This window comes from Prunus dulcis, chromosome 1 (assembly GCF_902201215.1).
Source record: "Prunus dulcis chromosome 1, ALMONDv2, whole genome shotgun sequence".
Taxonomy (NCBI): domain Eukaryota; kingdom Viridiplantae; phylum Streptophyta; class Magnoliopsida; order Rosales; family Rosaceae; genus Prunus; species Prunus dulcis.
The window spans coordinates 1,871,371-1,887,559 of record NC_047650.1 but is presented as its reverse complement, the minus strand read 5'-3'; the positions used below and the strand labels follow the sequence as shown (position 1 = coordinate 1,887,559).

Genomic DNA, 16,189 nt, shown 5'->3' with positions numbered 1-16,189 from the left:
TTGGCCTACTCGTAAATCGGCTAATCGCTAGGTGGGTCCTTTTTTATTTATAATAATTAGTATATCTGCGCGGCTATACGCCTTAAATATATTATAATATTTGAGGAGTACAGCCGTGCGGCTATATTAGGGTCCTTTTTTTCTTTTAAATTTTTTCCCGGATTTTCATTTATCGTAAGAGTAGTTTATAGTATTATCCATTACTATTAGGCCATAACCCTAGTCTCTACTGTCCCTTTTTGATTTTTTACTTTTCCAGAGTTATTACTCATATAAAGAATTTAACATTTTCCCGTACAATACTCGTATTATACATATACGTACATATTTTTCATGTTTAATACACGTATTTTTTACAAAATTTTCAATAATACAAACAAAATTCACATATTAGACACATAATTTTCACATATTATTGAATAGAAATAATATATATTTAAATATTCAAATAAATTATATTAAAATATTATGTTGTGGCTGAACTTTTCAATTGTAACTTGCCAAATATTCGTATTTTTTCCATTACATATTTTATTAACTATGAAAGAATGTGAGAGGCTAAGATTATTGCTTACTTGTTCTAACAGAAATGCAAGATGGTGTGAAAGAATGTGAGAGTCAATATTGAGTTAAGAATAATTCTACTCTTACCACATTTATATACCACATTCCCATAACACTTTATGTGACAAATGAGGTGTACAATCATATTTTACTCGTTAGTTAAATAGCGGGCTATTTGCCCATTTTGATCATATTTAACTGGGCAGATGCCTATTTTGTTCACATCTCACTTTTGGTATATACAATACAAAACTAGAGTCAAGTTGCCAACTTGCATATTTTTATTTTTTGGTGAAATGAAATGCCAACATGAATATATTGAAAACAATGAATCCAATGAAAGATTTCGCTGAACCCAATAGAAAAAGACAGTGGTCACCAGGGAAGAAGACGGTTGCTGAGCCAGTTAGCTGGCTTGAACATGAGCCTAACTCTACCTTAACCAGCAGACACAGAAATGTCTAATAATGGGCAGTGCATGATTAAGCTGTAATTTACACGGAGACCCTCTTGCTCTTTTCTCTCTACGTGAGTTCTCTCTTTCTCTCTCCCTCCTTTTTAGTTCCTGTGTGTTCTTCTTCCTTATATTCTGTTGACTTTTAGTCGCTGAATCTAGTTTTTCTGGGATCATCAGGGCATACCAAGGCCTCTTTGGTATTAGTCTTTTTTGGGTTTTCACAGATTACCAGCGGAACTCAAACCTATGCCTTAATAGTGAAGATAACGATCTTTACCAACTCAACCAACCCTCCCTCGTTGGCGATGGTATCTATATTTCAAGTTACTCACACAATTCTTTTGGTTACAATTGCCACTGCACATTTCAGCTATATACTTTCATTACCCCTTTGAAATCATATATTTATCTCCCGAATAAAAAACATTCTCCCATACTTTCTGTTGGTTGTTTTCTTCTTGTTGATCTTCCTACTCTCTAGTAAAAGATTGTCAACAGTTTTAGCCATGGAGGGTTCAAAAGCTGGTTCGTTTAAGCAGATGCTTCTGGGGATAGATGCAACAACTGAGGAAGAATATGCTTCCCAGTCTAGACTACTTCAAGAATTTACTGGTATTTCCAGCATTGATAAGGCATGGATATTTAAATCTGACAGCGGTACGATTTCTCAATTTTCTAACATGCATGTCCTTACTTCACCTACAAGCCGTTGAAAGCCAAAGACCCATTTCTGATGAAGATATTTGCACACAAAACTTTGTTATAGGAATTGGCTCCCAGGCAATGTTTTTAATTAGTCAACCAAATCTTTTGGCAAACAAAAGGAAGAAGTTCATTTTGTCCTCTCATGTTTTAAGAGAAAGTAACAATTCTGTAAATTTCCAATGGGCCCAATTTCCTGTGGAGATGACAGGAGTCTCTGCGATGGTTCCATCACCATCTGGTGCAAAGCTTCTTGTAGTTCGGGATCCTGAAAAAGAATCTCCCTGTCAATTTGAAATTTGGGTTCGAGCTCAAGTGGAAAAAGAATTCCACATCCCCCTATCTGTTCATGGCTCAGTATATGCTGATGGATTGTAAATTAATCATGTGAATGCAGTTTTCCCAATGATTGCTGTATATGATATTTGATGTTATCCTGTGCACAAGATACTTTGTAGGTGAGTTCAAACTTTCAATGAATACAGGTTTCAGGGAATTTCTTGGAACTCTGATGAAACTCTCATTGCTTATGTTGCTGAGGAACCATGTCCTTCCAAGCCCACATTTACAGGACAGGGCTACAAGAATAGTACTTCCGCAGATAAGGACTTCGGTAACTGGACAGGTCAAGGGGATTGGAAGGAAGAGTGGGGGGAAACCTATGCTGGGAAACAGCAGGCTGCACTTTTTGTCATGAACATTAACAGGTCTCGGACAATTGGTTTACTTTTTATCAGTACCAAGATTAGAAGTAAGAGGAATTCTTCTTTAGATGGCCAACTTACTTTTAATTTCCCTATGCATTACAGTGGAGAGACACAGGCTGTTAAAGGAATTGAAAAGTCTTTGAGTGTTGGTCAAGTTGTGTGGGCTCCACCGGTTAGAGGTTCACATCAATATTTGGTTTTTGTTGGGTGGTCAGAAGGTACCAGAAAGCTTGGTATCAAGTACTGCTTTAACAGGCCCTGCGCATTGTATGCGGCTAGGGCACCAAATTTTGAATCCGAAGCTGATGGACCTGAACTCAAGTGAGTTGCTTTGTGCAATGCTTATGTCTCTTTTTTGGACCCTTATTCTTGTAAATGGTTTTGTGAGGTTCATTGTGCTTAGACATATCATATAACTATCAATTTCTTTAACTGTTTCAGAGATAGTTCAACTGAAGATTCTCCTGTGGTAATTCTAAGTCAAAGCATAACTAGTGCTCTCTATCCACAGTTCAGGTAATGTTTTTTTTCCCCATCAGACATGTAAACTTCACAGGGGTCTATAACCTCATGCATTACATAAATTGAGTCTGTAATATATTTTCTTCATGTCAAGGAGAATTCCTCTGGAAATACTAATCTAGATAGAATAGCAAATGGAAATTTTTCTAATTACTTCAAACATTACCTAACAGATTACTGATTGTATTCGAAACATGATGAATGTAAATTTTCCAGTCCAGATGGAAAATTCCTTTTGTTTTTATCTGCAAGAAGTGCTGTTGATTCTGGTGTACACTCTGCAACAGATTCTCTACACATAATAGATTGGCCGATGGATGGAGTACTATCTTCATCTACAAAAATTGTTGATGTGGTGAGCTCTTCAAATTTTATCTTTTTGGTTTGAGTATGATCAAATTTTTATGAATCACACAACCTAATAATAGAAGATTTAGAACCTTGTATGAGTTTTTCTCCCTCTCTATATAACTATACTTAATACACTTATTTTTTAGATTCCTGTTGTAATGTGTGCCGAGGATGGTTACTTCCCTGGGCTTTACTGTTCAAGTTTCCTTAGTAATCCATGGCTTTCTGATGGATGCACGATGATCTTATCTTCCATCTGGGGCAGTTGTCAAGTCATACTTTCTGTGAATGTGTTGAGGTAACCATATAGCGATCAGTCATCTGGCTCTGTCTTGTATCTGCACACCTTTTGTTACCTTGTCCTCATAATTAACTCATGAAATTTATATGAAATTGCAGTGGGGAAGTATTACGTATCAGTCCTACTGATTCAAATTTTTCATGGAATGTTCTTTCACTGGACGGGGACAATATCATTGCTGGTAACATAAACTGCCTTGTTTAACTGATAACTGGATGAATATATTTACTGAAGTGGAACGAGGTTTCACTTCTTGTTTGATTTCTGAAGTGTCTAGCAGTCCAGTAGATGTACCTCATATCAAGTATGGTTATCTTGTTGATAAAGAAAGTAAAGATACTGCATGGAGTTGGTTAAATGTATCAAGGCCCACAAATGCATGCTCTGACAAGGTCTGTCAATTTGCTTTTCTTAGTATCGTTATATTATTACTACGTATCATGAATATCTTCAAAGCTTGCATTTTTTTCTCAAAATTCTCCTTGCTACAGGTTGAATCTTTGCTCTCATCTCTTCAATTCAGTATATTGAAGATTCCCATCAGGGATGTTTCTTATTGCCTGACAAAAGGTATTATAAGCCCTTTTTTCTTTTCTTTTCTTAGCCATTTTCTTTCTTTTGTCTTAAAAGTAATTGATTTTGAAGTCCTCTATATGCTGAAAACCTTTCAGGTGCCACCAAACCTTTTGAAGCTATATTTGTATCTACCAAAACTAAAAGAAGTGATCCATGTGACCCATTAATTGTATTCCTTCATGGAGGACCGCATATTGTTTCATTGTCCAGCTTTTCAAAGTCCTTAGCATTTCTCTCTTCAATTGGTTTCAACTTGTTAATTGTAAACTATAGGTAAGTTATGGCTCTCCTTTCTCCCTGCATTCCAATTTTCTTATCAGGGCCAGGGCTCCAAATTTCCAGCTAAAGCACTTGATGTTCAACCAAACTGTGCTCCAATTTTTTTGATCATATATTATGACATTGTCATATGGATGGGGAGAAAAAACAAACACATCATTTAAGATAGTTCCCTTCATTATTGACATGGTGTTGCTTCTGGCTGAAGAAAAAAAAGACATGCTTTTGTTTGATGAAACAATGGGAGGGTTATAATACCCCAGTGAAAGAAAAGAGAACTAATAAGCATACTTTTTCTTCCTTTTTTCTTATCACCACCTTCTTGGCCTGCATTGCTCTGAAATGCTAATTTGATCTCAGAGGTTCACTGGGGTTTGGTGAAGAAGCACTTCAGTCTCTTCCAGGGAACATTGGGTCCCAGGTGCTTATGCATATCTACCTTTAATCGTTACATAGTAATCTTACTATTCTGTTATGCTAGCCGGTGTTTGCCTTAGAGATGCCTAATCTACCAAATGTGCGCTTAGCTAGAGCCTTATCAAATGTGTTTTGAGACCCTGATCTCTTAGTTTCTTCTCTACAGGACGTGAATGATGTCCTGGTAGCTATAGATCATGTCATTGACATGGGACTTGCCAGTCCATCAAAAATTGCAGTTCTTGGTGGTTCTCATGGTGGCTTTCTCACAACCCACTTGATTGGCCAGGTGTGGTAGTTTTGCAAAAAGCACGACTGTTTTAAGCATTTATAAGTATCTTCATGAACATTAGTGGTTTGGGGATTTCATTTGCACAGAGTTTTTTGTTTTTTGTTTTTAGGCATCTATAACTTATGCATGTCTGGTAGATGCTTTAGAAGGTGATATTTCATGTACTTTTAGGCATATTTAAGAATTTAATAATCTTGTAACTGAAATGCTGCAGGCACCAGATAAATTTGCTGCGGCAGCAACAAGAAATCCTGCTTGTAACCTCGCATTGATGGTGGGCACGACAGACATCCCAGATTGGTGCTATGTGGAGGCCTATGGAAGTGAGGGTAAAAATACATTCACAGAAGCACCTTCAGCTGAGCATCTGACTCTCTTTCACAGGAAATCTCCTATTTCACATAGCTCAAAGGTATATGCTTAGATTGGGTCTTCTTTTTCTGTTACTATAATTTTGAGCCTGTTCTGGACTATGAAACTAGCAGTATATTGGAATAGAAGGAAAATCTACAAAAAGAACTAAAACCAAAAAACAGTTAATATTGAGAACGATATTATTTACTGAGAGGAGTCGTCTGCTACTTCTAACTTTTTTAATTTTTGATGCATTTTGCAGGTCAAAACACCAACCCTTATTCTTTTGGGTGCTCAGGATGTTCGTCTTCCCGTTTTTACTGGATTGCAAGTAAGCTAATATGTTCCCCTCATAATGAACTACAAACTGAACACTTATCCTATCTTAATGGTTTGAAAACAATAACTAGTGCTTGGATAATTATTTTTCTTCCCTGCATTGCAGTAGAAAATTACTCTTTTTCATCTTTTAAAGATTTCCTTTGTCCCCAAAGGGGTGGGAAGATTTTGATGCATCCACATTTACCTAATCAAAATGATGTAAGTAGAAAAGTGATCTAGCACCGAGGCCTTTTATGATAAAACCTCACACGCGGACTTTACAAGTGGTTAAGTTATCAATAGTATAGGTGTCAGCAGTAGTAGTGGGTCGCTGGTCTGTTTCTTGAAATCTTAACATGGATGTTTATTGTTTGTAGTATGCTCGGGCATTGAAGGAAAAAGGAGTTCCTGTCAAAGTCATTGTGTTTCCAAATGATACTCATGCAATTGAGAGGTAAAGTACGCACATGATCCAAATGTGCTTCTGCATTGTAAACTTGTAGTGTCTCAGTCACTACTACAATCAAGCTCATGAAAGTTCATACTTGGTTTCATTTCAATCTGATTTGAAATCCTGTTTGCAGGCCAAAATCCGACTTTGAGAGCTTTCTGAATATTGGTGTGTCGTTCAAGAAATATTTATCCTAAATGAGCCGGCATTTCTCTCCCCTGCTTTTACTGTACAAATCTTGAATGCAATATTGCTGTTTATTAAAGTTCCACTCTGTAGGTTTGATCCACTTATAACCGAACTCTTCACCTTGAACTTGTTGAAGGTGGCTAGCCATGCCTTTGTTCATCATGTATAATCTGCAATCTGGATGGCAAATATTTATGTTTTAGAAGCCAACATTATCGAAATCAATGTCGAAAGTTAAACTGTTATACATCTTGATTACGAATTATTTGGTTGATTAGTATGAGATTAAATTGCACCGTTTCCATAACGTTTAGTTTAACATTGCAACATTTTTTTTTTTCTTTGATTACATCAAGACTCAAAACTAAAGGCCTAAACCTTTCCAACAACAATCATACTCATTCACCAAAATAACAACAATCGAACTCTTATTATTTCATAAAGACATAATAAATTAATAGATGATGAAATCAGTTCAGTCTTTATTCCACTGAAAGCAAACATCATACGTTTTGTCATACCAGTTAAACCTACATGGACCATTTGGTACTATACGCCACCAACATTTGCTGCAATGCGGTGCGTCTCTCGGGTTATCGTATATATCGAACCATTTAAATGTGTTTGGCCACTGAAAACTGCAGTAGAATTGTGTACTGAATATCCAGCTAGGTCGAAAATTGAATCCAAAGGAAGCATGAGAAGGAAGCACTTGGACACCAATGTCGTCATCCGCTGATTTACAGTGAACTGTAAGGGTCAAGTTTCCACCCAAATCATTTGTGACTCTAACAAATCTTCGTTTTATGAGCAGCGTTCCTTCGTCAGTGTCACATATGTTTATTCGATACAACGAAAACAGAATTAGCAGCAGCATTGCATTTCGAATGAACCAAGCCATGCTTGTTTAATCTTAGTTGGAATACACACTGGAATGCAATGCATCAGGTTTTCTTATAGTCTAGAATGCATGCAGTTTTAAAAAGGTAACGGATGAGGTACGTAGAACCAACCTGGTAACAATTTCTTGGGAATAAATGGAAAAACAGGTAAACAAGCCAACGCTAAATCGTTCTTCGCTCCACGTTCCATATATAACCTTGATAAAACGACTAGGTACATTAAATCTGAATTTATTGTTGAAATTCAAGAAGGTTTCCAAATTAATTCTTACGTCCATTACAATCAAATATCATGGAGATCTTTCCAAATTCAACGTGTCTCATTAGTTACAATCGAATAAAAATTGTTTCCATATATTGACCCCTACATTAATATAAAAAATGCAATAATGGCTTAGTTCAGGGTATCTTAGGGATAAATATATAAAATCTGGAAAATGCTAGATTTACCACATTTTTATACCACATTCTATACCACCTCTCTAATAGAGGTGGCCCCATTGTATTGGTGGGCTCCACCTCTATAAGAGAGGTGATACACAATGTGGTATAAAAATGTGGTAAGCATTATCCATTACTATTAGGCCACTACCGTAAGAGTAGTTTAGAGCATTAGCATTATCCATTACTATTAGGCCATTACCCAAATCTATGTTGTCCCATTTTGATGTTTTACTTTTTCAAAGTTACTACTCGTATAAAGAATTTAACATTTTCTCTTTTAATACTCGTGTTATACACATACATACGTATTTTTCATGTTTAATATACTTATTTTTTTACAAAATTTTCAATAATATAAACAAAATTCAAGTACTATACACATAATTTTCACATATTATATATACAAAATTCATGTATTAATATATGTTAAATAGAATTTAGTAGCACTCAAGAGAATGAGGTAAATCAAAGGCGTTTTCCTACAAAAAAAAATAAAAAAGAAAAAAAATTGAACTGTTATATTGATTTAATGTGAAATTTCTTTTCCTTCAATATCTATTTTGCATATGTTGAAGCTAGCAAATTAATAACTATAAAGTATAAACTAATGGAAATGGGCCACAAAATTTCAAAATTGCTAGGGAAAAAAGAAGGTTCGAGCTCCAACTGTCACTTTGGCCTACTTGGAAATCACCTGATCGCTGGAGCGGGTTCTTTTGAGGAAAAAAAAATATATATATATATATATAGTATAGCCGAGCGGCAATATGCCTGAAATATATTATTTTAATTAATGTGGTTGTCTACCTTATGTGGCAGATGAGATGGGCAACCACATCAATTAAAATTAGTTAATATTTTTTTTCTTATATAATTTATTAACACTTAAAAAAAACTGTTAATTAAACTTTCTTTATTAAAATAAACTTAATTAATTTATGTGGCATATAATATAAACATGCCACATTATGTGATATAGAAATGTAAAATAAAAATATAATAAGTATGACATTACTCAAATATAATAATCTTGGACTAAATAATATTTTAGAGGGCTAAATTATAATTGGACTTCATTTAGCCCTATTAAATTGTCAAGTTTTGTAGGGTCTATTAACCGATGTGTGATAATTTCACATAGGAATATACAGTTGTCATTCACCAAAAAGAATAATAATAAAAGAATAATAATAGGTGAGCAAAGACATGCGTTGGGTGGATATAGAACCTGCATCTTGTTTTGATGGGTTGGGTCGACCCGATTTTCGTATATGGATGATCCGAATCGTCCGACTGCCTTCAACTTTTCTCCTATTTGATTTCTCTGCCTGTCCATTTGAGCCTACCAAAGTTGATACTCTCCGAGTCTCTGCAAATTACTCCAACAACGTTTGGAGGACTCTAACCATGTTATTATCAGTTTCCTAATACTCAAGAAAAATATAGTATGTTTCAGTTTCTGTGAAAACAATGTTTGTGAAGCTCCAGTTGGACACCAGTTGCTTCCCCATTTTGGGTTCCATAAAAACCTCACCCAACATAAGGCATTCTCCATTAGACAAACTTGAACTAATAAACAAGGAGAGGAAACCCAGAGTGGTTCAGAGCCCCAATGGAGGAGGAACGGTCAAGAAGGGTTTAAGTGAAGTTCATAGACCCACCCATGATAGATGTGGAAATGGTGCTGTTGTTCATGAGGTTGAGCAGAAGAAACATAGTTTTGTGTGCAACCCAGGTGGGGAAAAGAGGAAAATCACTAAGGGTAGTGGTGCTTATGTGAAAAGCAGGGATTTTGATTTTGAATTGAGGGCGGTGAATGGAAATGGAGTGGTGAAGAAAGTGCCTTCCAAGTGTTCGACGAAATGGGTCACTTATGGGGGTTGCTTACCTGCAATTTTGAAGGCATTGGATGAAGTTGAGGATTTGGATAAGGCTTTGAAGCCATGGGAAGATAGGCTTACTAACAAGGAAAGGAGCATAATTTTGAAGGAGCAGGTGAGTTGGAAAAGGGCTTGGGAGATTTTTGAGTGGTTCAAGAGAAAGGACTTTTATGAATTGAATGTGATTCACTATAATATACTGCTTAGAATTCTTGGGAAGGCAAGGAAGTGGAGCCTTGTAGAGAATCTTTGGGATGAGATGAAGGTTAAAGGAATAGCGCCTATCAATTCGACTTATGGAACTTTGATTGATGTTTATAGTAAAGGTGGGTTGAAAGAAGAAGCACTTCTTTGGCTGGAGAAGATGAACAAACAAGGAATGAAACCTGATGAGGTTACTATGGGGATTGTCGTTCATTTGTATAAGAAAGCGGGAGAATTTCAAAAAGCTGAGGATTTTTTCGACAAATGGTCATTGAGCCTATCTTTTAGACAAGAGGGCACTACTACAACAGCTGCTGGTGGATTGGGGAGCTCTTTGCACTCTCATGTTTCTTTGAGCTCACATACATATAATACATTGATTGACACGTATGGAAAGGCTGGCCAACTTAAAGAAGCATCTGAAATATTTGCGACGATGCTTAGGGAAGGGATTGCTCCGACTACAGTGACTTTCAATACAATGATGCACATTTGCGGTAACCATGGCCGGCTAGAAGAAGTTGCTTCCCTCATGCAGAAGATGGAAGAGATTCGATGCCCAGCGGACACGAGAACATATAATATTCTAATTTCGCTCCATGCAAAGCATGATAATATAGACATGGCAACAAAATACTTCACAAAGATGAAGGAGGCTCACCTTGAGCCAGACCATGTGAGTTACCGCATCCTTTTGTATGCATACTCATTAAGACACATGGTTAGCGAAGCCGAAGATCTCATATCAGAGATGGATGAAAGGGGCCTTGAGATTGATGAATTCACTCAGTCAGCTCTGACTAGGATGTACATAGAATCTGGGATGCTTGAGAAGTCATGGTTTTGGTTCATGAGGTTTCATCTTTCAGGGAAAATGAGTTGTGAGTGCTGTTCTGCTAATATTGATGCATATGGAGAGCGTGGGCATATTTTGGAAGCTGAGAAAGTTTTTTTTTGCTGTCAAGAAGTGAAGAAATTGAGTGTCCTTGAGTTTAACGTGATGATTAAAGCTTATGGGGTGGGGAAACATTATGATAAAGCATGTGAGTTGTTTAATAGCATGGAGAGTCATGGTGTAGTTCCAGACAAATGTAGCTATAGTTCTCTCATACAAATTTTGTCTAGTGCTAATATGCCACATATAGCAAAACCCTATCTCAGGAAGATGCAGGAGGCAAGATTGGTAAGTGATTGCATCCCTTATTGTGCTGTGATCTCAAGCTTTGCAAAATTAGGACAATTGGAAATGGCAGAGGGACTATATAAAGAGATGGTTGGATTCAGTGTTCAACCAGATGTTATTGTCTTTGGGGTGCTGATAAATGCTTTTGCTGATGTTGGAAGTGTTAAAGAAGCTCTCAGTTATGCTGATGCAATGAAAAAGGCAGGTTTGCCTGGGAACACGGTGATTTACAACTCATTGATCAAGCTCTATACTAAAGTTGGTTTTTTGAAAGAAGCAGAAGAAACATACAGACTTATTCAATCATCAGAGGATGGTCCTTCCATATATGCTTCAAATTGTATGATTGATCTTTATAGTGAGCAATCTATGGTTAAACCAGCAGAAGAAATCTTTGATGGCTTGAAGAGAAAGGGAAATGCCAATGAGTTTTCATATGCAATGATGTTGTGCATGTATAAAAAAATGGGGAGGTTTGAGGAAGCCATTCAGATTGCAGAGCAGATGAGAGAACTGCGACTTTTAACTGATCTGTTGAGTTATAATAATGTGCTTGGGTTGTATGTGATGTATGGAAGATTCAAAGAGGTTGTGGAAACTTTCAAGGAAATGATGAGAGCTGCCATTCAACCTGATGATTGTACATTCAAATCACTTGGACTTGTTTTGGTGAAATCTGGTATTTCAAAGCAGGCTGTTGCGAAGCTGGAAGTATTGGTGAAGAAGGATGCCCAGAGTGGTTTGCAAGCATGGATGTCAGCCCTCTATTCTGTTGTGAGAATGAGTGGAAGTAATTATGTGTAGATACTATCTTTGCATCCAGCGTTTTGAGTAATGACCATCAGATCCTGTGCTCCAATTTCTTGCTGATTTATGAAATTCAATGAGGAAACTGGGCTGTGGAACTTCAGTGTAGAAGTTTGCGTGGTGTTGTATGTAAAGTTGCGTCCTACATAGTACATACCACTCAAAGGCACTGAGAAAGGAGGTGGAATTTTTTGACAGGAACACAACGTAGATGGTCTATCGTTTGACGGGAACAGGACGTGGATGAACCTGTATAGAGCTTATTGCCCAGCACAAGAATTGTATAGCCAACTTTACAGGAACAAGTCCTTGAGCCAAATTGAATATTTTGTAAAATCCTTGTATGACAAATTGTATCTCTTAATATATGGTTGTAATATGCAAGCAAGGTTCAAGTACTATGTAAGTTAACTGAGGTCTCCTCTCATGCTTAATGCAGAACTCTCTCTACGTTTTTTTTTTTCACCTCTCAAGCTTATAGAATACATATTTCCTTACAAAAGCATTTCTGTTTTTTTTTTTTAAAGACCTTCCTATTGAGAGGAGTGATAATATACTAAACTCACATACAGTATACGGATGCTAGGACTCGAACCTAGAATCTTGCATGGGAAATCAATTGCTCCAAACCACTACACTAGTGGGTCCTTTGTAAAACATATATGTTTAGGAAGACATATTCTGGACTTTGCTCTTTTTCAGTACTTTTAGTTTCTGAATTCACCCTCGGCAAAATTTACAAGCCCAGTATTTTAAATGTTGCTTGAATTAAACCAGTTCTTTCCAAATTGGATATGCCATATGGTATAACGGGATAATGTAATTAAGGATCCATTTGATTACCACTTCATTTTCATCCCACCACTTTTTTTTCATCTCTCTTTTTCTCCATGTATTTCCCCTCTATCATTAGGCAACAAAACAATAAAAATAAAAACTAAAAACCAAAAATGAAAAGATTACCAAATGGACTAGAAATTATAATCCATTCTTCATTAGTTCATTTCATTATCTGTTTGCCTGCTCGCTTTAGTAGAAAAATGCAGCTGTGCTAATGCAGAAGCTGATTTGATTTGATCAGATCATTTTCCTCTCTTTTTTTCTTCCAAAAACAAGGACAGTAGGTTCACATACTCGATAGGATGATTGATTTCAAATCAGTAAAATGGAGAAGAAGACAACAATAATTGTTGAAACTTGATGCCAAATTATCAGAGTCTCTTATGTTATTCACACATCACAGGTCTCTCTGTACACCCATTCATATTCATGTTTTGGTGGGGGTTGACAGGTTGACAACTTGACACCCAACCACCTTTACATTTTGGCTGACACTCCAAATAATAATAGTTTATTTTGAAAATATCTAACAATTATTCTCACAGGACCATAGAAGCAGCTCGCACAGCAATACCAACCTAGTCCATAGAGCAACAGAAACTGAAACAGAAACAGCATGGAGCATGACACAAACAAACGTTTGCTTAATGCTCTTATATGGTGTGTTCCAAAAGCTCAAGTTGGTGTAGGTGCTTTTTGTATACAGTCAGCAGCTGTTAGCATCAATCAAGTATCTTCTGACGCTGAGAAGAATAATGCCCGTGACGGCCTCTTGTTTTTCTCTTCTTCTGTTCTGTTCAGGCAACTTGCAACAAAGAAAGATAGAAAGTAGAACCAGCTGCCAAATTAGTGAATTATTTATTTATTGCACAGTTTGATTTTGTTTTTCAACTTCTTTTTGCGTTTTCAGATCCCTTTTTTATATACAGTAGTATACTGTATATAAAAAGACAGCAACGATCAACATGTATGTGTGTATCTTTTCATATTTTCTTGTTCAGATTCATTTGCATGTCGTATGTGGAAGATTTTTATGGATGCCCAAGCAACAAATGTAATTCCAGACAAAAAAAAAGAAAAAGGGCGGGTTTGCTCAACAATCTACAACTTTTTCTTCTTCTTTTCTTGCAAGGCAAGGGTCACCAAAGCAAGCCTCATATTTTGTGACGAATACAATAATTTGTTTGCTAAAAAATAAAAAGGAGCTCCATGGAACACTCCACCTTTTCAACGATGATTTTAAGATTTTTTTTTGAGTATTTCTTAGTTGATTGATATTATTGGGCAACTACTCTTAATCACTGCATATGCATATGCAATTACAATCCTATGCTCCATTAGTAAGCACCTCAAATAAGCTTCACAGATCCAATCTCAAGGAATTCATATGCTACATAAAACTTTTTAATCATTGGATTAACCGATTCACTTCTTTTTCGTTGGATTGGATCTATTTCGTATGCGATATGACTTCCAACCATAGATGAACTCCTTAAAAAGATGAAACTAATTTTGATTAATCATAAATTAGTACCAGTAACCACAAATCAAAGCAACATCTGAAGTTTTGATCCAATGTACAAATTCTCAACTCTTAAACCCAACTCAACTAACATACCACTAAACCTAAATAAAAGTAAAACTTATGTCGTAGCCTTAATTAGATCCAAATAATGCACACAAAATCAAACGACGACGTTATGCCACGAAACGACAAAGTCCTGCAACCCAGCTCTCAACTCCTCCCAAAGCCTAGCCTCCTGATCAAGCTCGACACCGCCACCCTCCGCCATTTTCACTTCCCCCAACACCAAACTCAGCGCAACCTCCTTCACCTCAACCGCCATTACCACCTTCGTCATCACCCCCTTCCCTCGTTTCCCCAACCCTACATTCACACCGCTCTTCCCTTTCTCCACTTTATACCCTAACCTCTCCCCAACTTCCGCCACTTTTTCCACCACCGTCTCCGCCGCCGCCTCAGCCGTGAACCGCCTCTCCATCCGGCTCTCCACCTCGAAGAGCCCCGACAGATCCAATCCCGACGACATCGAGATTATATCGAATGCATTCATCCCGCAAGGTACGGTGTCGCATTTCGACTTCTCCTCCGGTTCGAAAGCGCCCGTCAGCCCCAAATCCATCGATTTTTTAAACCACGCCTTCTCCATCAGCGCCTCGATCCCCAACCTCGTGTTCGGGTTCGGGTCGAGCAGTTGGTATATTATCCGACCTGCCGGCTTCGAAATCCAACCCGGAATCTCGTACTCTCGCCTCTGAACCTTCTTGTACATGGCAGCCAAATTGCTGTCTTCGAACGGTAGGCGCCCGGCGAGCAAGACGAAGAGGATAACACCGCAGGACCACGCATCGGCTTTGGAGCCGTCGTAGCCGCGCCGGTAAACCACCTCGGGCGCCGTGTACGCGGGGGTTCCGCAGGCCGTCTGCAGCAGCCCGTTTTTTAGCTGATCAGGCAAGGCCGAGAGCCCGAAATCCGAGACTTTTAAGTTCCCGTTCTTGTCAAGCAGAAGGTTCTGGGGCTTCACGTCGCGGTGAGCGACGCCGTTCTGGTGGCAGAAGTGCAGGGCCGAGACGAGCTGCTGGAAGTACCGGCGGGACAGGGACTCCGGCAATTTACCGTGGCGCGAGATTTTGGCGAATAACTCGCCGCCGGTGGCGAGCTCGACGACGAGGTAGATTTTGGACTTGGTGGCGAGGACCTCGTGAATTTTGAGGATGTTGGGGTGGTGGTGGAGGCGGCGCATGGCGGAGATTTCTCGGAGGATCCGAGGCTCCATGACGGCGTCGATTTGGGGTTTGTCGATGATTTTGATGGCGACGGCGGTATTGTCCACGAGGGATTGGGCCTTGTAGACCTTGGCGAAGCTTCCCCGGCCCAATATCCGGCCCAATTGGTATTTGCCGAGGAGGGTGGTGGTGGTGGCGGCGGTGGAAGGTGGAGGGGTTTGTGGGACCCCCATGGCTCGTAGGTTGGAGAAAGCTAAAAGCAGCAGCAGCAACCTAGAGACTGTTGGGGACAAGGGCTGATGTGGTTTGGGTGTTGGCTTTTATAGCGTATTGTTTTTTAGCCTGCTAGTTGGCCTTCTACTGTGGTTTGGGTTGTTTCCCATACTACCCTTTATTTTTTGTTTTGGTTTTTGTACTTGTAATGATTACAACTTTAATTGGAAAAAATACGTGTTTAAGGGTCAATTCAATTTTCGCGTAAGTAAAATTTGACCAGGTTTGGAAGTAATATTCTAGACCATAAGCCATAACCCTAACTCCCTTTCTCCTAAAAAACACTTTTAGAGCCTTTTCCACTTTGAAAGGAGAGAAAGCCATCGTTTTTCCCCCCTCTCCCCTATTCTCTTCCTATCTTCCCCCATTTTCAGAGACAAAGGGTTTTTCTTATTTATCTTAGTTTTGTTATAATTTTTATCCAA

The 16,189-nt window shown here is 38.1% G+C and overlaps 3 protein-coding genes across 3 annotated transcripts; 2 read left to right on the top strand and 1 right to left on the bottom strand.

The window, feature by feature from the left end:
- The first annotated feature begins 1,424 nt into the window (after positions 1-1,424).
- On the top strand, positions 1,425-6,728 carry LOC117623114 (acylamino-acid-releasing enzyme-like). The gene is made up of 17 exons (XM_034353977.1): positions 1,425-1,678; positions 1,788-2,097; positions 2,209-2,430; positions 2,533-2,751; positions 2,872-2,946; positions 3,169-3,307; positions 3,450-3,601; positions 3,703-3,785; positions 3,875-3,996; positions 4,096-4,174; positions 4,276-4,453; positions 4,820-4,880; positions 5,043-5,165; positions 5,383-5,580; positions 5,785-5,853; positions 6,221-6,297; positions 6,428-6,728. The coding sequence occupies exons 1-17, from the start codon at positions 1,528-1,530 to the stop codon at positions 6,489-6,491; spliced, it is 2,322 nt and encodes a 773-aa protein (XP_034209868.1). The 5' UTR covers positions 1,425-1,527; the 3' UTR covers positions 6,492-6,728.
- A 2,373-nt stretch (positions 6,729-9,101) lies between these two features.
- On the top strand, positions 9,102-12,368 carry LOC117621117 (pentatricopeptide repeat-containing protein At3g23020). Its single transcript, XM_034351422.1, has one exon. The coding sequence runs from the start codon at positions 9,300-9,302 to the stop codon at positions 11,898-11,900; it is 2,601 nt and encodes an 866-aa protein (XP_034207313.1). The 5' UTR covers positions 9,102-9,299; the 3' UTR covers positions 11,901-12,368.
- Positions 12,369-14,229: 1,861 nt separating this feature from the next.
- Positions 14,230-15,786, bottom strand: LOC117615626 (CBL-interacting serine/threonine-protein kinase 4). The gene has a single exon (XM_034344736.1). The coding sequence runs from the start codon at positions 15,722-15,724 to the stop codon at positions 14,429-14,431; it is 1,296 nt and encodes a 431-aa protein (XP_034200627.1). The 5' UTR covers positions 15,725-15,786; the 3' UTR covers positions 14,230-14,428.
- Between the last annotated feature and the right edge of the window lie 403 nt (positions 15,787-16,189).